At 46.2% G+C, this 19,668-nt stretch overlaps 2 protein-coding genes across 4 annotated transcripts; one reads left to right on the top strand and one right to left on the bottom strand.

Moving 5' to 3' along the window:
* Window positions 1–4,806: 4,806 nt before the first annotated feature.
* LOC133929252 (hexokinase-5) lies at window positions 4,807–9,864 on the top strand. 3 transcript variants are annotated; one of them, XM_062375944.1, is made up of 10 exons: window positions 4,807–5,393; window positions 6,411–6,561; window positions 6,649–6,831; window positions 7,232–7,306; window positions 7,526–7,681; window positions 7,816–7,914; window positions 8,007–8,137; window positions 9,005–9,086; window positions 9,170–9,529; window positions 9,639–9,864. In XM_062375944.1, the coding sequence occupies exons 1-9, from the start codon at window positions 5,095–5,097 to the stop codon at window positions 9,515–9,517; spliced, it is 1,524 nt and encodes a 507-aa protein (XP_062231928.1). In that variant the 5' UTR covers window positions 4,807–5,094; the 3' UTR covers window positions 9,518–9,529; window positions 9,639–9,864. The 3 variants fall into 3 exon arrangements, with proteins under 3 accessions (XP_062231928.1, XP_062231929.1, XP_062231927.1); XM_062375945.1 differs by having other exon boundaries at window positions 9,728–9,864; XM_062375943.1 differs by having other exon boundaries at window positions 4,818–5,393; window positions 9,170–9,864.
* Window positions 9,854–13,590, bottom strand: LOC133929251 (receptor-like protein kinase 5). The gene is made up of 2 exons (XM_062375942.1): window positions 10,663–13,590; window positions 9,854–10,577 (listed from the first exon to the last, which is right to left on the bottom strand). Exons 1-2 carry the CDS (start codon window positions 13,367–13,369, stop codon window positions 10,126–10,128), a joined length of 3,159 nt encoding a protein of 1,052 aa, XP_062231926.1. The 5' UTR covers window positions 13,370–13,590; the 3' UTR covers window positions 9,854–10,125.
* Between the last annotated feature and the right edge of the window lie 6,078 nt (window positions 13,591–19,668).

The following is a 19,668-nucleotide window of genomic DNA, read 5'->3' on the forward strand; positions in this document are numbered from 1 at the left end:
ATATTTGATTACACGTATATTTAATTGATATATTTTAATTGATTTGGAAAAGTGTGTTAATTGCTAACGTAACTAAGTTAAAGTAGAGTTTGCTAACGTAATCTTGTTGGACAAAGTGTATCTACAACAAAAAAGGAAGGAAATACAATGCAAGAAATAGTCTTAGGGTTGGACTATATGATTTATTTTTTAATCTTCTATATTATTTTGTTTGATTATTGATACATGGTTACAGTTAGTTAATCAATCAATTCGATAGTCGAATGTTTTATTTTTTTAAATATTTAGGATTTTTCTACGATTAACGTGGAGTCACAAAGAAACCTACCATTAGTAAATATAAGATGTTGTTTGCATTATTTTTAAAGTATGCTGTAAAAAAAAAATCAAAACAAGAAGTTGGTGCGGTATACCAACCCCTGCGGCCTTGAATGTTCTCAAATCACTAACTTCTGATTGGTGCTGGTCAATGCCGCCACTCCAGTTTACATAAATTTTAATAGAAATAATGCTCACCAATCAAGGGAAAATATTTAGTGGCCACCTCTCTCTCGTGGAATCGTGAATCCTTGGACCCTCCCCTCCAAACAAAAATATTTAGAAGTTTCAAAAATTATGAAAAAAAAACTAACACATATAGTGGTAATGATGACATACATGCATATAAAGTTTTAAGTCCAAACTCGATTTTGCTTATGAGATATGAAACCGACAAAGTACGATAAAAAAGGAAAGAAAAATGACAAAAACAGCATATATCTTATAAACGAAGTCGAATTTGGACCTAACATTTTATACGGATATGTATCACCACCTTATTTATATGTGTGATTTGTTTGAGATTTTTTCAAACTTCTTAACATAGTTTTTGGATTTGTTCAAAACTTCTAATATATATTTGTGTGTCTAACCAGTAGGCCAGTAGGCCAACTCCAAACGGTCCTCTCGTAACCACCACTGTCATGTGGTCTCTCCTTCCCAGAAACGGGACAGACGATTGCCATTTGCACGGAAAAAAGCGCCCGTGCAAGAGAGAAGATCCTCTATAGAGTGCATTAAAAATCACTACGTGTAAATCCGAGGCTCACATGTGAGCGACTCTGCATTGGATCCCTAATTGCAAGCGAACCCTGGACCCCGCCGCGGACGAACGCGTGACGCAAGGCGCGTGCACAGAGAAGAATTTTTTTTTTTGAAGGGAGAGAGTACGGACGCCGAAAGATATAACTTTTTTCTGTTAAGATCATGCCTTTCTCAACCAATCTCTATACGAAGAGATTTTCTTTTAGTTTAACACTGTAACGATTTTTTTTTTACGGTTTTTTATGAAAGGGTTTTTAAAGGTTATTCTTTTCAAGATGAGATCTCACTTTTTTACTTTACGAATTCTTTAGAAGGAAAGTTTTTCGAGATAAGAGAAAATAAATTAAATGAGAATAAGAAAGAGAATAAAAAATAAAAGAAAAAGAAAAATGGTTAGATGGTCTAACTAGTGGCACCACACGCTTCTCGAGGCGGACTCCGGGCGGCCGGTGATGACGTGATGTCATCCCGACGAGGAATAAGGTTTCAGTCTGCGGCTGCAGCGTGGCCTCGTACTTGATCTTGATCCGGTGAAGAGGAAGAGAGAAAAAATCACAGAGGCGGATCTGTGGTGCTGTACGGTGGGGCCCGCCGAGCTTCTGGCCGCTGCTGCCTGCTGGTCCGGTACGCGATCGCCGTATCGGCCGCGCGTCCCCGGAGCTGGAAGGCACTAGCTCGCGCCGCGTACGGCACGAGACAGGACCAGAAAGAGCGCTGGCGTTGGCTCGTAGTACCGGACGCGGGATCTGGCCCGCGGCTCGTACCTTGCCCTCGTCGCCCCGTCGGTTTTGCCGTCCTTTTTTCACAGCGCCGCGTGCGTCGATGCTGGGGACCGGGAGATCTCACTCGGGATTCATGGAGGCAGCTAACGAAGTTAGAGCGTGCGCGTGACGAACGCAGTACAGTACCACTGCGCCGCGCGGATCGGTTTGGGTGTGTAACGACAGGCCGGGAAGCACCGTGCATAGCAGCGTAGGCACAGCAAAATTGACACCGAACGAGAAGCATCGGCACGGTAGATAGACAATGAGGGCTGGAAGGGTGCAATCAAGCGACGCGATAAAAATGGCGAGGCAGACCAAACGGCATCACCATCGTCAAGTCCCAATCCTGCCCCGCTTCGATTCGGTTCTGCACTTGTGCTGCTGCCGCTTCTGCAGGGTCAGCCCTCATTCCTGCGAGGCATTTTCGGAGCAGTTCTAGACCTGCCGCGCCGGTAGGGTCATGCCGGAAGAGGAGTGGCGCCGCGTCCAATTCAGTCGCAACCGGGGGCACTGCCAACTGCAGTGCCGCGAGCCCCCTGCGCCGTGCAGGCTATCCGTTTCTATTTAGTAAAGCAAGCCCAGCGAGCGCAGGCTGCAGTGCAGCAGCGGCAAGTGGAGTAAAGGGAGGCCATGCGCGTCGCATGAACGGACGGCGTGGCCGCGTGGGCTCGCTGTCGACGCTGTGGTACTTGGAGGAGCCGCATTGAAGAGGTAGACAAATCGGTACTAGTGTCGCTGTGTCGAGCTACTATAATGCATGCGCGTTTGCTATGGTCATGCTGCAAGGCGAGGTTATGCGCTGCATTGATAAGCTTCTGAGGTACCCCATGCAATTCGTTACACAACTTTTTGCTATGGAAGAAGCCGAGAGAGGATAAGCACTTTTCTAACAAATAATATTATTTAAAAAAATCACAAAGCGTGGCCTTTGCAGTACTCCGCTGCACAGCCCAGGTACCGTAGCCACATTCTCCAAGAAAAACAATTGCCTTTAAAGAGGAAATGGCAACCTTCTCAAGGTCGTGTAGCGACCGAACAATACTGGGCCATCGCAGGCCAACTTGTCTACTACACTTGGTTTCACCGCGACACATGGACTCCATGGTTTATTGTGGGCTGCTTGCGTTGGGCCATCACAGGCCACACTGTGTTTCGTGCAAAGTAGAATCAGATGAGTTGGACGAGCCTTTTTTATTTTTATATTTAGAAAATAAAAAATTGCTAAACTAAGCATCCTTTTGAAAATTTTCAAAAATAGGCTATCGTCGGCGTCGTCCTTCCAATATACAACATCTTAAAAAAACTTTTCAACAGATGATAGATTAAAAAATAAAAAATATTATATTTTATTGCTCTTAAAATTCAAAACACTATTAAAATAGTCATAAAAAATCTAAATGAAGTATGTTGCAGAGGATGCTATAATTTATCTCTAAAAAAAATTCAACTCAAACAACTATGTAAAATGAATTTGTATTTTTGTTTCTTATTAACAAATTATTTATTTGTTTGAATTTTTCAAGTGCTAAATCATAGTATCCTCTACAACATATATTTTTAAGAACTTTTAATGACTATTTCGATAGTATTTTAAATTTTAAGAGTAATATAACGTAGTGTTTTTTTAAAGTGTCGCCCGTTGGAAGGACGATAAAAGTGACGTAATTCCACGGGACAACGATAGCTTATTTTTTAATTTTTTCAAACGAGACCTCTAATTTTACAATTTTTTAATTTTCGAAATATAAAAAAATCGAGTTGGACTAGGAATTCTGCAGCTTTGAGGCCTTGGTATGAATAGACAGGCCTTCGAAGGAAGACCAAACACAGTACCTGGGCTTAGGCCTTTATAAAAACATCAAGACCAAGTACAATTTAGATGACTGTGGCATCCTCTCTCTCGTGGCGAAACATCTCTGGTTTCTTGCCATAGCTTTAGAAAGACATTTCTTTGTTGCGTATTTTGGGCATACATTTCACCATTAGATATAGGTCGAACCGCAGGGCATTGCAAATAACTTGATGCGGGCGTATATATTTGGATCAAACCAACATTTTTGCCTGTCCACAACTAGGCGCCTCTCCTACCATGGGTTTTCATCAGCGGCCATCGGATTCTTCAGACCAACATCTTGCTACGTGATCCTCCAGAGCGGTTGCGTTGTGGTAAAAGGGACATATCACCTGAGCAAGACAAGTTGAAGATCAGCTCTGATGGAGCTTATTATGATCAAGCTTCTTTCTCCGGAAGGATGGGGTTTTGTGAAGAGACAGTTATGGCGAGTTAGTGCATGCAGGCGCTTTGGAGAGTTTGGCATATATGAGCTATCTGCAAACTTGGATAAGGAAATGTTCGAAGCTTCGATTGGGTTGCTTTCTTTATCCAAATTTTTCTGAAACGGTGAATTTGATCAAATTCATCTTATGCATGGCCATGGGACTATGCCATGGTGTACAAGCAAATCGCCGGACCTGTCTACCGTACTTACCATCCGTACGAACGCAGGTGTCGGTGGTGATCGCGATACAGTTGCCCGTGAGCGATCGTTGAAGAGGAGCTGTTCGTCCATCGCGGGCAGTTGGTGGCTGGCGGTTGACCCTGCAGCCGCCGCGCAGATGGCTTACACGAATCTCCAATAGGCCCGCGAGACATCCCGTCAGGAATCTCCGCTGGGCCCGGCTATCCACATGGGCCCGCTTTCATCGCTCACCAGTCACCTTCCGATTTTGACCTAGAGGCTTAATGCAATTTCGATTAGAGTCACTGAAATGTGGGCCTAGCTGCGATGGGACCACCTGTCACTGTCATCCGATTGCTTGGTAAGGCATTTCTTGCGGTAACAGTCGCTTATCTATTTCCGTACTCAAACTAATCCCCCAATCCATTCGGTAAATTTTTTGAGTGGAAACCCATCCGGTAATTAACACACATCCTATCACCCCGAAGCCTTCATTTCCAGGCAAACCCCCAGATCCATTTACCCCACGCTCCGATCCAGACCGTCCAGTTCGACACGGAACGGATCTCAGCCGTGCAAACCCGAGGGTGGATCCGTGAATTCCGGAAAGCCGAGGGGTGGTTAGCTACCGGTAAAAACGCCCGAGCCAGTGGCTCCCGTCTTCCTCCAACGCAGCCGGGGAGGGTGGAGGAAGGATTCGCTGGTGTTAGCGCTCGGATCCAGAACGCGGGGTTCGTGCGGCGCTCGGATTGGTCGCTCGAAGGGTGAGGTAGAGATCAGCTTCGGCGATGGGGAAGGCGGCGGTGGTGGGCACGGCGGTGGTGGTGTGCGCCGCGGTAGGGGTGGCGGTGGTGCTGGCGCGGCGGCGACAGCGGAGAGGCGCGGAGCTGGTGGGGTCCGCTGCGGCGGAGCGGAAGAGGAGGGCGGCCGCGGTGATCGAGGACGTGGAGCGCAGCCTGGCCACGCCGACGGCGCTACTGCGGAGCATCGCGGACGCCATGGTGGTCGAGATGGAGCGTGGGCTGCGCGGGGACATCCACGCGTGTCTTAAGATGCTCATCAGCTACGTCGACAACCTCCCCACCGGGTAAGTGGCTCCGTTCCGATCTGATCTCTCTTTTCCTTTACCTTCGGGCTGTGTGATGTGACCTGTGAACTTTGTGATCCGAAAGACGATGCGTTTTTTTTTTCTTTTTTTCGTGGGGAAGGTTGCATACGGACGTGATCTGGACGCAGAAGCGCCTTATTGATCGCTTAAGTGTGGGGATTTTTCTTCTTGTTTCGATTAGGAACGGCCGAATGGGTGGCCTTTTGGTTAATTGGCTGGAAATCTGCGAATTTTCTTGTAATTTTTTTCAAGAAGGCCGCACTTTTGGTGTTTCAATGCCAAATCGGGAAATATTCATATTTTATTGATCTTCCTTTGGTAATGTTCTCGGCGACTCATGGGCAAGGAGGGAATCTTTCTGTTTATTGTGGATATCATTGTTAGATGAGCTTTGGACTGTGTGATCTCTAGCAGATTGCATGGTTTTCTTCAATGAGCGTGCACCTGTCATGGTGCTTCTATCATATAGGTACGAGTTGGATGTGGTGTTTGCTTTGCAACTCTGGGAGTTGACTTACCAAGCATTAGCTGATCGGCCACTAAGTTGGATGAACTAACCAGTTTATGGCAGCGATATATCTTTTAGATTTACTACCACTCTACTGTTGCCAATTCTGTAGAAATGTGAGCATGTCGTTGTGGACCTTGTAGTTTCTTGTAGCAACCGAACCAGTTATATCCATCAAATGCGCACATCTGGAGGAATAAATTGGTTTAGTCATTTATTTATCAAGGACTACTCTCCGTATTGTGTAGTTAAATTGTCAAATACATGCTCACAGAAATGAAGGTTCTTCAATCCAATGATTCATTCACCGCCAGTCTGTTAAGTGCAATCCACTCATAAGTATGAAATATTGAGTAGGGATTTTCCTTGCTGTAATCCTTAAAAAAAATGTATGAAATATCGGTTTTAGCAACATTGAGTATCATCTGACCACTTCCAGCACTTGTGCTTCACTTCATTCCTTAATCATCCGGGTCTTGCTTATTCAGAGATGAACATGGGCTGTTTTATGCACTGGATCTTGGCGGGACCAACTTCCGTGTATTGCGAGTCCAACTTGGAGGAAGGGAGAAACGTGTGGTCAAGCAACAGTACGAAGAAGTCTCCATTCCACCACATCTGATGGTCGGAACTTCCATGGTGAGTATTTGCTGTTCTATTTCAAGTTTCTTTGAGTTGTACACTTTCAACCTGGCTTGCCTTATGAATCTTGAATTATTGATACAGGAACTTTTCGATTTCATTGCTGCTGCATTGGCTAAATTTGTGGATACTGAAGGTGATGATTTCCACCTCCCTGAGGGTAGGCAGAGGGAGCTTGGTTTCACCTTTTCCTTCCCAGTGCACCAAACATCAATATCATCAGGAACACTCATCAAGTGGACAAAGGGCTTTTCCATCAATGGCACGGTAAAAAGTCAAAACACCTTTTCATGCACCCCCCCCCCCCCCCAAAAAAAAATCACCAGTTGAACATCATCCTTGTAGCTCAGTAAGCATAGATTGATTATTGAACAGGAATCTCCTAGTAACGCATGAATTCCTCTTACAAATTTCCTTGATAAAGTTTCATTTTTTAGGGGTAACCATGTAGCTTACTACCTACTCCGTTCTTTTCATTCCCAGTTATACAGATTCTGATCAAACAGATTTATTTGTCTCAACGAAAATTGAGTTTGTTTAGGAAGGATATTTCTGAGGCTCTTTATGAATGCTATGTCTGTCCAGTCGATGGTGTCTGCGTTAGTTGTCAAGTGTCCTATAATAATCACAGTTACTTGATTTGAATATTTGATTTCTTCTGAATCAGGTTGGTGAAGATGTTGTGTCTGAGTTGAGCAGGGCCATGGAGAGGCAGGGGCTATATATGAAAGTTTCAGCCTTGGTGAGTAATTATCTGTTAAGTTATTCAATTTCTGCACCATATCTGTGCTTACATTTCATATCTAAAACATTGTTTTTTTTACCATGAATTTCTGTTGGTTCGTTTTTAGCTTTTCTCTCGGGTGACAGGATGCAAACATGATTAACATCATGCAAAACTTTTCTTCTGGAGACATTTTCAAAATCTCCACTATTCAGACTAATTATTGATTTTCTGTAGGTTAACGACACAGTTGGAACATTGGCTGGTGGGAGATATATGGATAATGATGTAGTTGCAGCCGTAATACTGGGCACCGGTACAAATGCAGCATATGTTGAGCATGCTAATGTAATTCCTAAATGGACTGGGCTACTTCCTAGATCCGGCAATATGGTCAGAGTTTGTATTCCTTAAGCTTGTAATTATAAATTTTGTAGAACCAATGTATGGTCTCTCTTATATGCACTGTGTCTATGCTGGTGTAAAATTCACCACACGTGAAATAACATATAATCTGTGTGCTCTAGGTAATCAATACGGAATGGGGGAGCTTCAAATCTGACAAGCTTCCTCTTTCGGAATACGATAAAGCCATGGACTTTGAAAGTTTAAACCCAGGAGAACAGGTACTGTCTCTGGTCTTTTACTTTCCCATTGTCTTTTTCTTCTGAACTGCATCAATGTATGTTGACAATTTGTGTTTGTTGCCTTCCGACAGATATATGAAAAGATGATTTCTGGCATGTATCTTGGAGAAATTGTGCGAAGAATTCTACTGAAGCTGGCTCATGACGCTTCTTTGTTTGGGGATGTTGTTCCACCTAAGCTAGAGCAGCCATTTGTACTGAGGTATACTTTCTTGATCTATTGGTCATCGAGCTGTCCGTGCCGGTTGGCATGGAAAAGCTGTTTTATTTTTGTTATTATTTGTTAGCTAACCAGCTGGTTAAATTTTTTCTCAATTTCCACAACCATCTTCCTTGGATAGTAAATGTATCTGACATCAAGAGTTTGGCAATCTTTTCCCATGATAATATTTAAGTTGGTGGCAATAATAGTCATACTTGACTAAATCGCAGCCATGGAAGCTGTGTGTCTTCTCAAGTTTCATGTTGCATCAGCTATGTAATCCAAAGATGGTGGCACATGACAATTTTTTTTTCTGCTGGTCAACTCTCAGTTTTATCACAATTGCTTGCAACTCTAAACTTGGTCTCTTTTCTTCTCTGATGTATTGGCAATTTTGCAAAACTAGCTGGATGGCATGAGAAATTGTGTGGCTAGATAGACTGTTTCATGGATAGTTTTATAGTATAGTTCAGAAATTAATAGAGTATTTGTTGGGTTCAAATTCAAAATAAATAATAGACCTCTAATCTCTACTTAGTTTGCTAATAAATATATAAATTGGGTAGTATAGCATATTAATAGAGTATTTTTGGGTCCAAAATAAATAATAGACCTCCAATCTCTCCTTAGTTTATTAATGAAATATGAATAGGGTAGTCTAGCATACTTGGCATATCATGAAGACCTCATGCCATTTGTAACAAATCTTTGTGCAATGCTTAACATTTTTTCCCACACCAGCTCAGTTACAGGAAAAGGATTTATTTATAGAAACTCTACTAGTCTTATGTGCTTAATTCATCCAACTTCTGAATCTTATGGAGCTATAGAACTAGTTTTGTGAATATATTGATTGTGGTATCACAGGACGCCAGATATGTCGGCCATGCATCATGACTCCTCACATGACCTTAAAATTCTGGGAGCTAAGCTGAAGGATATCGTGGGGGTATGACTTGATCTGTGCCAAAGTGGATATAAATGATGTTCAATGACTATTAGTTGCTTATGAAATATTTGATCTTTGTTCAGGTACCAGATACTTCCCTGGAAGTAAGATACATTACTCGTCACATCTGTGACATTGTTGCAGAGCGTGGGGCACGCTTGGCTGCTGCTGGTATATATAGCATCCTGAAGAAGGTAGGTCGGGACAAAGTACCAAGTGATGGCAGTAAAATGCCGAGGACTGTCATTGCCTTGGATGGTGGGCTCTATGAACATTACAAGAAGTTCAGCAGTTGCTTAGAAACAACTCTTACAGACCTGCTCGGAGAAGAGGCCTCGTCTTCTGTGGTTGCCAAGCTGTCCAACGATGGCTCTGGCATTGGAGCTGCACTTCTTGCAGCCTCGCACTCCCAGTATGCCGAGGTTGACTAGTTTTGAGAATGAGTATGGATCAAACTGAGTGTAACTTCTCATATTTTTTCCCATCAAACGCTCCTAATATTCCAGGCTCCCGTCGGGGAATGTTTATTTTTCTTTCTTGGCTATTCTGCAGACCGCACTTCGGTTCTCTGCAACGGGATATAGCTAGTGTAGCACCAATGAGTTTGGAGGTTATCTAACGCATAAGTGTTTCGATGGCAGGAGCATGGAAATGGAGGCTTGAACGATGCCATTCCTGTTCTGCCTATTCTTTCCCCTCTTGTATGGTGTTGTAAACTAAGAAAAAATTTGAACTTTTTTATTTGAAATAAAGATGAGAACACGATGGAATTTGAAAATCTGTTCTCTTCCTTGTTTCTTCCAATATATATGGTTGAATTTACTTGCATGGCTTCCAAATATAGTTACACTTACAGTACATACACACCAAAGGATGTGGCATTGTCCATCAGTTTTATTGCAACTAGTGTTGGTGTGGTGATTGGGCTTTCGTTTGCTCTGCTCTCCTAAGATTGTGCACAAGGCTTGCTAGTGTATCGTCCTAGATCCTAACCTCAGGCGATCAAGCTTCTTATCGCCATTGCTCACTCTGCTTTTCTTCAGACTTCGCAGTCCAAACCGCCCTTGCCCTTGTCGACCCCTTTGGCGTCGGAAAGCTGCTTCCGCCGGCTGCCTCCCCGTACCTGCAGCAGCGGAGCGGCGTCGTAGTTGGCAACATTCTCGTCCACGGTTTTCTGGTGCGCCTGCTCGCACCGCAGCAGTATCTGCAGCACGTCCTTCATCGTTGGCCGCGTGGACGGCTGGGCGCCGGTGCATATGATGCCGAGCTTGAAGACGGCCTCGACGTCATCGCCGTACCCCGCGTCGCTGAGGCACTTGTCTGCGGCATCGGCGATCCTTTTACCGGACTGCAAGTGCCGCCACGCCCACTCGGCCAGGGAGCCGTGCTCGCCGCCGTCGTTGGCCTCCCTGCCAGTGCTCAGCTCCAAGAGAACAACCCCGAAGCTGTACACGTCGACCTTCTCGTTCACCTTCCTCGTGTACGCGCACTCTGCACAAAGAAACGTGACGAGCACAAAAATAAGCTGTGCACCACTGGAAATTGGCGTTTAGGATCACCGAGGCAAGGCAAGTACCGGGAGCCGTGTAACCAAATGTTCCGGCGACGGCGGACACGTTGTCGGGCGCGCCGGCCTGCACCAACATCCGGGCGAGCCCGAAGTCGGCGACCTTGGCATGGAATTCCGAGTCGAGCAAGATGTTGCTGGACTTGACGTCCCGGTGCACGATCGGCGGCGAGCATTCGTGGTGCATGTAACACAGCCCCCGCGCGGCGCCTACGGCCACCCTGACCCTCGTCGGCCAGTCCAGCGGCGCTCGCCGGACAGACGGGGCCCTCGCCATAGCGCTTCCAGCCAGCCATTTGTCGCCGTGCAGCCACTTGTCCAGGCTACCATTGTCCATGTACTCGTAGACGAGGAGCTTGGTCTCCGCGCGGGAGAGGCAACACAGAAGCTTGACGATGTTGGTATGCCGGATGTGGCCGAGGATGTCCACCTCGGACGCGAACTCGCGCTCCAGGTTCTTGTTCAGCTTCCTGCCGGTCCATATGCGCTTCACGGCCACGGTGCCCCCCATGCAACCGCTGCTCCGGCTGGTGTAGGCGACGCGGTACACGCGCCCCGAGCCACCCTTACCGATAAGATTTTCGTCGGAGAGCCCGCGCAGCACGGAGGCCTCGCCGAAGTCCAGAGGATGGAAAGGGGTGAGCTTCCAGGCCTCCTCGGCCTGAACGAGCCGCCGGTTTCGCCTCTTGATGTCGCGAACCACGAAGAAGGCGAGCGCCGCGATGACGACGAGGAGCGCGGCACCCGCCGCGAGGAGACCCGCGCGGAGACGCGGCGAGACATGGTCGGATGAGTTGGCCGCACACGAGCGCACGCCCGTGAGGTACACCGACGACGGTGCCGCGGTGCAGAGGCCCGGGTTTGCCAAGAAGCTTCGGTCGTTGGCAGAGGTAGCGAGCGCCACCGGGACCTCGCCGGTGAGCTGGTTCGACGACAAGTTAAGCTGGTTAACTCTCAGCGATCCCAGCGCCGGCGGTATGGCACCGGAAAGCTGGTTCGACGAAAGGTCGAGCAAGGTGAGCACCGGCATGGAGCCTAACCCGGCCGGTATCTCGCCGGTGAGCTGGTTATTGCTGAAGTTCATCTGCGACAGACCACTGATCGACGCAATGTTCGCCGGGATTGCCCCGGACAGCTGGTTCACTGACAGATCCAGCTCCTGCAGCAGTGGCATCCCGGCGACGAATCCCGCTGGTATATCGCCAGAGAACAAGTTATTTCCAGCGTGAAACTTCTGGAGCCGAGGGGCCGATGCCGGAAGCCGGCCGGTGAACCGGTTGTTGTCGATGAAGAGCCTCGTCAGATTCCAGTACAGCTTCTCCGGCAGGCTTCCACCTAGCTGTCCATTATTGTGCAAATACAGGGTGGTTAGCTTCGTCTCCGTCCACAGAGCGGCCGGCACCTCACCGGACAAGTCGTTATCTTGGAGCTGCAGCCATATGAGAGCGGGGCAGTTGGCAAGGCTGGTCGGGATTGAGCCGTTCAAGCGGTTACCGGAGGCGGTGAGCACCCACAACTGCCGGTGGTCGCAGATCCCCACCGGTATTGGCCCATAAAAATCGTTCTCATCGATCTGGATGTCTCTCAGCAACGGCGTCTGCTTCCCGAGTTCCGCCGGGAGAACTCCAGTAAGGTTATTGCTCCACAGCCACAAGAATACCAAGGAGGGTAGTTGGACAATGCTCGCCGGTATCTCGCCAGAGAGATAGTTCTGGTGCAAGTTCAGTAACCTTAGGTTCACCAAGCTTCCGAAGCTTTCTGAGATCGTTCCACTCAGCTGGTTCTCGGACAGGTCGACCTCTACCAAACCTGTCGCTCCGATCGGGCCGTTGATGACGAGGTCACCGGAGAGGTTGTTCTTGTACAGATACAAGTACTGCAGCTTTTGGAGGTTCCAGATCCCAGAAGGTATGCTTCCGGTGAATGCGTTCCCAGACAGGTCGAGCCACTCAATCTCCGACATCTCCGTGACATAGCTCGGAAATTCGCCGGTGAGTTTGCACTGCCCCATCCAGACAGTCCTTAGCTTCGTCAAGTTCTTGAATGACTGCGGCAGTATGCCGGCACCGAACGGATTCACCTCAAGCTTGAGCGTCTGAAGGCTAGTCAACTCACCGAGCTCCGGCGGGATCGTGCCGGTGAGCTGGTTTTCGTTGAGAGCAAGGTAAGTCAGCCTCTTGAGCTTCGATACCGCCGCCGGTATTTCGCCGGTGAAGTTGTTGTGGTCCAAGGCGAGGTAAGTCAGGTTCCCCCCAGCTCCAAGGCGGCCGATGTCGGCCGGGAGCTCCCCGCCGAGCTGGTTCTTCGAGAGGTTGATGGACGTGATGCCGGTGAGGTTGTAAAGGAACGCCGGGAAGCCGCCGCCGACGCTGGTGTTGTGCAGGTCGAGCACCGTGAGGCCGGAGAGGCCGCCGATGGCCTCGGGGACAGTGCCGGCGAGCGTGACGTTGGGGAGGGCGAGCGACGTGACCCGGCCGGCCGCGTCGCAGGACACGTAGGCCCAGTTGCAGTGCGTGGCCCCGTTCGCGGCGCCCCACGACGCGAGCGGCGCCGGGTCGCCCCACGCGCGCTTGATCTGGAGGAGCAGCTGCGCCTCGTCGGCCGGCGCTGCGGCTGGCTGGGCCGCGGCGTGGCGCGGGAGGCACGGGAGGGCGAGGCAGACGCACGACAGAACGAGGACACGGAGGCAGGCGTGCGCGCGTGGCGATGGTGCCATGGTTTTGGCGTGGTTTTCGGTTGGTTTCGTCTTTCGTGTGATTCTCTCCGTCCGCCGCCGCGGGTGCGCGCGCGCGTTCAGTTTGCTGGGCGGGTGCGGTAGCCTGCCATCGCGGACCGCGGGAACTGCGAAACGAGCGTGGGCACTATATTATTGGGTCGTTTTGGGTCAACTGGGTGTGGTTGCTTGGAAGATTCAGACTTGCCTGATTCCTACGACAATTGGTGCTTGCACGTTCTTTTATTGGGGTTTAGACGGGTCAAATTGCTTTGTTTGAAAGGGATGTGTTCGAGATGAATTTGTTGGATGTGGCTGCTAAAATACGGACCAAACTGAGCTACGTGGCTGCTAAACTTCGTTGACCATTGTGCTGATCTAGAAGATAATCTGCTCCGGTCCTTTGGACTAGAGGGGTGTGCCGGCCCATTGCTTGGCTGAGAGCGGAGAGTTTTTATGTTTATATTTTCTAATATTAATATTTAAATAAATATATTTTTAATGACAATATTTGTATAGATGACCGTCTAACGTCTTCTGAAAGGGCTGTAACTCTTTCAGAGATAGTAAAGATGATAACGTGACAGCAGAATATTTTATCGCTATCTCAAAGAACGGTTAGTCCTTACCACCCTCTGAAATATATCACCCCTTACCGCTCACTGAGAGGGCGGGTAGCCACCCTCTTAGGAGACGGTTAGCCTCCGCACCCCCCATAGCCCACACATTATAAAATAGTTGAATATCAGCCAAAATAGCAATTTAAATCCAAAAAAAAAGTGAGGGGAGGAGAGGAGAGGAGGTAGCGCGGCAAAGTGTGAGTGTGTTTAGCATATCTCGATGTTATATTTGTAAGGTTTTCGTCTTACATATGTACGTTGTATTTGATTGTATATTTATATATTATAATATGTTCATGTAACTATGTGTATATATGTTGTTCATGTAACTGTGTGTATATATAATATATTCATGTAACTTTGTGTACCTGTATGTTATATGCTGTTCACGTAATTGTGTGTATATGTAATATGTTCATATAATAGAATGTTTATATTTGGTTCCAATGCAGATATGACACGCCCACTGACCCCTGAGCTTCTTGTCCTTGCAGTGCACAAGAAGCATCACAGTTTCATGTATGTAGTTTACTAGATAGAGTTAGGAGTTTTCTGACCATGTGGCCTCGAGGAGCTACTTACGATCGACGATTGTTGGAAGCACCGATATGTTATGAGTTAGCTGCGTATGTGCCTAATTATTTATTTATTGCATGCTCTACATTCACTTAGTATTTCAAATGGTATAGGTTGGCAGCATCTGAACTCCTACCGTTGTATCGCTTGGTGGAGGTTCGAGCGACAGAGAACTCTAAGGCAGCCGTGAGACGATTCTATTTTGACCGCTCGCTGATCGCTGCACTGGTCGACTGGTGGAAACCTGAGATCCACACTTACCACTTCCCCTGCGACGAGATAGCTCCGACGTTGCAGGACGTAGCCTACCTGTTAGGCTTACCATGCGGCGGAATCGTCGTTGGATTCATTGACGTGGATGCAGACTGGATGAATGTCATGTTCGCGCGGTTCACCGCTGTTCAGCGGATGGGCGACGCAGCCGCCTACGTGCCTGAGTTTCTGTCAGATCCGCGATGGCCCACGAAGAAGTGGATCCTTCAGTTCTAGGTACCTTGCCATTTACTTTACGATTTGCAAGATATTTTACTCATCATCATTTGATTTACTTCAAGCTTGCATAGATGCACCCAGACGCCGGTGTGTACTCGGTCTCGAGGCACTTGGAGGCTTCCCTGCTTTGATTGTTCGACTGGGTTATGTTCACCAATGGCTAAGACCACCTGGTGTCGAGGACCCTTGTTTCTGTACGTGAGGGGATCGCAGATGCGGAGCCCGATGATGTCCCTCAGTTGAGCTGGGCCTCCGCTGTCCTGGCGGCGACGTATCGGGCCTTGTGCGACGCGTGTACGAAGAAGGAGCCACAACCCATATTTTTTGGGTGCCCACTGTTGCTGCAGTTGTGGTCGTACGAGCGGTTTGCGATTGGTCGACCCGTTGTGGACCAGTATTCGTACCCTTAGGAATGGTACGAGGAACCCGATGGGCCCACCATAGGCTTGTTGTGGTGTCAACGTCGGGTACGTAAGAAATATAGCTCTACTTCACTTGCCACATATTATAAGCCCGATTTCTTACTATTTTTTTCCATAGATGCATTGGGCGCACAAGCAGGCCCACGGTGTGTACAAGCATTTTAGGTTGTAGTTCGACTGTCTGCATCTAGATGACGTGGTTTGGACCCCTTACAGGCACTTGATGATACAAGCTCATGCGCCTTTCGATTTGTCTCTATTGAGCTGCCGTGATGAGGACTATCGGCTTACAAAGAAGCCACTCGTCTTCGACATCTACGTCGATGAGTACTCACCCCACCACGTGATGAGCCAGTTCAGACGCTTATTGGCGTTCCCCCTCATCAACGTTCGTATGGTTCTGAGCCATGTTTGCAGGTAACTAAAATCAAATATATAATCTACAACATTCGTCTCATTTGTAGTCTATCTAATGTGATTGACTTGCAGGTATACAAGTAAGGGCCAACCGGGTGGCAACCTCTGGACAGATCGCTTGGCGCCATATGTCTTAGCGTGGGCCCATGTCCTGGAGGATATCGTCGTGGAGCCTCGTCTTTTTGCCGACCCGAGCTTCAAGGAGTACCTATGGTGGTACGTCCCGCGTAAACGTATACGAGGCACCTACACCCCAGATATTGTCCGGTCACACGTCACTTCAACTACGGATGCCTACACGGGCCATTACGACGAGGACACTGCATTAGCGGTATGTTTAATTAACGTCTTGTTTTTTTATCATATAATTCTATACGAACCAATATAAACTGAAATTCTCATTTCATGTTTGTTTCAACAGTTCAATATCATATACGATATCCATAGGGACATGACTGGAATCATGGAGCGCCTCAGGCAAGGGATTCAGCTTAGTGCGGTGGATGTAGCGGGATTTGTCAAGCGGTTTTTGATAAGGTCGAGTGGGCCTTGAAGCTTACCTCATGCTGATCCACCGTAGACGTCACCGATGCTCCTTTCAGGTCCAGTGGGATCCGCACAGAGTCGCCCAGGAGGTCTGGTGTGCAACGACCTCTAGCGGGATCGACATCCACACCAGCCTCCACCTTGACCACGACCTCTAGGGCCAGACACAACATGTACATATTTTTTATACACACGGCTGTTAGCGATATTCTTTTGTTACTAATGCATTAATTTTAAAAATATATATTAGGTGCACCTGCACACTTATCGACACTGACACCTAGACTCTCGGGTAATGGGCGCCAATATACTGCCGCATTCAATATATTCAATAGTATATCTAATATAATCATCCGTTCGTGGGTTACTACGGTGATGAAGTCAGGACGTTTTCATGTGCACCTCGAGTGTTCCTAGTACTGCTTTCCCAACGTTTATCTCTATTGGATCATTCTGTTACGCCTCAGCTAGCAGCACAAGAGGAAGACCACGTTCACTTGCTATATGTATGTACTGACTCTAAGTAGATGTTGCATTAATCAGGACGAGCTCCCCGAAGTACCCCAGAGTAGCACGGCTTAGTACAGCTCTCAGCTTAAGCTCATGTTGCTAACGATCTAGTTGAAAATGGCGCATCAGCCACTTGCACATGCCAACTATGATTCTCTCATTGGCTCTACTAAGTCCCTTTGACAAATGCTGAAATTTAGAGAGATATCAACCGCTAGAATCATAACCAGTCCGATATTCACCATAATATATATGAAAATATAGCTTATCGGACATCCCTGGAAACATCCGAAAATATATCTAATGTTAATACCGAAAAACTATACTTCTGATTATGGAAACTTTGATAAAATTACCAGAACCAATGATCAACTAACAATATGTTTAGTCCACTACAATCAATATTGCTCATCAACAAACTAACCAACCCCACTAATTTACCATCTATCTACTTAATAAAGTTTATAATTATCTATAATTATAAGATACATCATTATTATGTAAAATCTAGATAATCGATACTACCGTACTCTAAATACCACTATACAAACTAACCAACCCCGCTAATTTACCATCTGTCTACTTAATAAAGTTTATAATTATCTATAATTATAAGATACATCATTATTATGTAAAATCTAGATAATCGATACTACCGTACTCTAAATACCACTATATATCTGACGGTTATCTTGCTATTTTAAAATGGATCTTTACAATATACTACAAAAGATAGAAAAATCATCATTTTCTGATTATCTTGCTAAATCCTAAGTCTCATATAATATAACTATTGTTACGTTGCTAGACCCTAGATGTAGTGGTACTTTAATTAATAATAAAAATATAAGTCTAGAAAAATTAACAGAAACCGAGATCTAAAATTAAGATAAAAAATAGTAGAGCTTCGCCACACTACCTCCCTCTCCTCTCCCCCTCTTTCTTTTTTTTTTATGAATTTAAATTGCTATTTTGACTAATTTTCAGTCATTTTATAGTGTGTGTGGGCAGTGAGGGGGCGGCGCGTGTGCGGGGGGGCTAACTGTCATCTGAGAGAGTGGCAAGGGGCATTACTCATCCTCTCAGTGGGCGGTAAGGGCTGGTATGGTCGATGGGCTCGAGGGGTGGGGCATGCTCGCTCTCTGAAAGAGCGGTAAGGACTAACTGCCATTTGAAAGGGCGGTAAGCGGTTCCACTGTCACGTTGCCATCCTCAGCTCTTTTAGAGAGTGATAGATGTCTATTTATATAAATATTATTATCAGAGATCTATTTATTTAAATATTAATGTTAAAAAATATATAAAAAGAACTCAAAAGCGGAATGGGCAAACTTTTCCGCAGCAGCGAGGTCCATCGCCGGTGACAAAGAAGGATGAGTTGCCTTCAAAGGAAGAAAAAAAAAAGCCTCTACAAGCCTCTAAATTCATCGTTTCAGTTTTCCAGTTGGCTCACTGGTTGAAACTGTTGGTGCTTATAAATTATAGTAATTCTTACGTGTCAGATCGTGTCGTTTTCAACTACCGTCTCAGCCTCTAACTAGCTTGTACAATATTTGATCGTGTTACACTGAGCAGTTGGACCCACTAGAGCTTGGCGCGTTACGTCAGCTCGAGGTCACGGACGGAGTGAGCCACGTCATGATACGAAGTGTTTAACTGATCGCCTGACAAGTGGGCCCTGGATATCAATATCTCTTGGTCGTTCCGGCCTAAGCGAGTCAAACGGAAAAGTCCAAGATAAGGTTGTTGTGGGCGTAGTGGCCTTGTTAGGTTGTTTGACTAATCTAGTGGTATATAGTCAGTCGTCGACAATACATGTTCATGTGCATCAAGCTCATATGCCAATAAGTACCTTTCTTAGACACGAGACAATTGTAATCTTGTCCAACTCGCTACTCTTCGTGGCGGATCAAGAATATTAAAAAAACACGTATACATTCAGATTAACTTAGTTTTTAAGTACTGAAACCTCGACTCCAATTGCTGATTCCTCATATGCTAACTAGTTCATCAAAGTCGTCGTTAATAAAGCTTCTAGTGATATTTAAAAAATCTTGTGCTAATACTGATACTATCTCTATTTTTTTAATTATCATCATATTTTTTGCTGTAGCAATTTTAACTTTATATTTTTAAAAAATATTATAGATATCTAAAATTTTCGTATCATTAAATTTATCGTAAAATATATTCTATCAGTATAGTATACTTTTAAGTATTTCTAAATTTTTTAGAAAAACATAGATTAAAACTGCTACAGTAAAACACGTGACTACTGAAAACGAGGGTAATAGTATTTATGTACTCCATGTGTCAACTAAAAGAAAATATTTCCAGGCTTTTAGGCCTAACAAAACCGGTGGTATATACTTGTCTTCTTCATCTTGACAATGTACCCCTCTTCTATAATTCTTGGGGAAAAAAGAAAATACAACTTTACGAAGAAATGCTTCGCTGGAAACACACTAGATATGAAGTGCAGTATGACGATGCGACGACAAAATAATTTTCCACTCGAATTAACAACTGCTTCTAGACGTTAGCAAATGTTTAACTGCACAGCCCATTGACTGGTCTGCCTCCACTGCCCCACCGAGACAGCCAAGTGCCGGTCCCACCATCGTCCGCCTCTTGTTCAATGTCCCGGCGAACTCCTCGTGAAGCAGCGCGATGACGGAGCGGGATGTCGTCAATGTGCAATAGAAGATACGCGGTGCTG

This window comes from Phragmites australis, chromosome 9 (genome assembly GCF_958298935.1).
Source record: "Phragmites australis chromosome 9, lpPhrAust1.1, whole genome shotgun sequence".
Classification (NCBI taxonomy): Eukaryota; Viridiplantae; Streptophyta; class Magnoliopsida; order Poales; family Poaceae; genus Phragmites; species Phragmites australis.

Excerpts from the sequence above, each read along its gene's own strand:
- LOC133929252 (XM_062375944.1), top strand. The coding sequence starts at position 5,095 with ATGGGGAAGGCGGCGGTGGTGGGCACGGCGGTGGTGGTGTGCGCCGCG. Across the intron at positions 7,682-7,815 it reads TTCCTAGATCCGGCAATATG|GTAATCAATACGGAATGGGG; the intron begins GTCAGAGTTTGT and ends TGTGTGCTCTAG. Across the intron at positions 9,087-9,169 it reads AGCTGAAGGATATCGTGGGG|GTACCAGATACTTCCCTGGA; the intron begins GTATGACTTGAT and ends ATCTTTGTTCAG.
- LOC133929251 (XM_062375942.1), bottom strand. The coding sequence starts at position 13,369 with ATGGCACCATCGCCACGCGCGCACGCCTGCCTCCGTGTCCTCGTTCTG. Across the intron at positions 10,578-10,662 it reads ATTTGGTTACACGGCTCCCG|AGTGCGCGTACACGAGGAAG; the intron begins GTACTTGCCTTG and ends TTCTTTGTGCAG.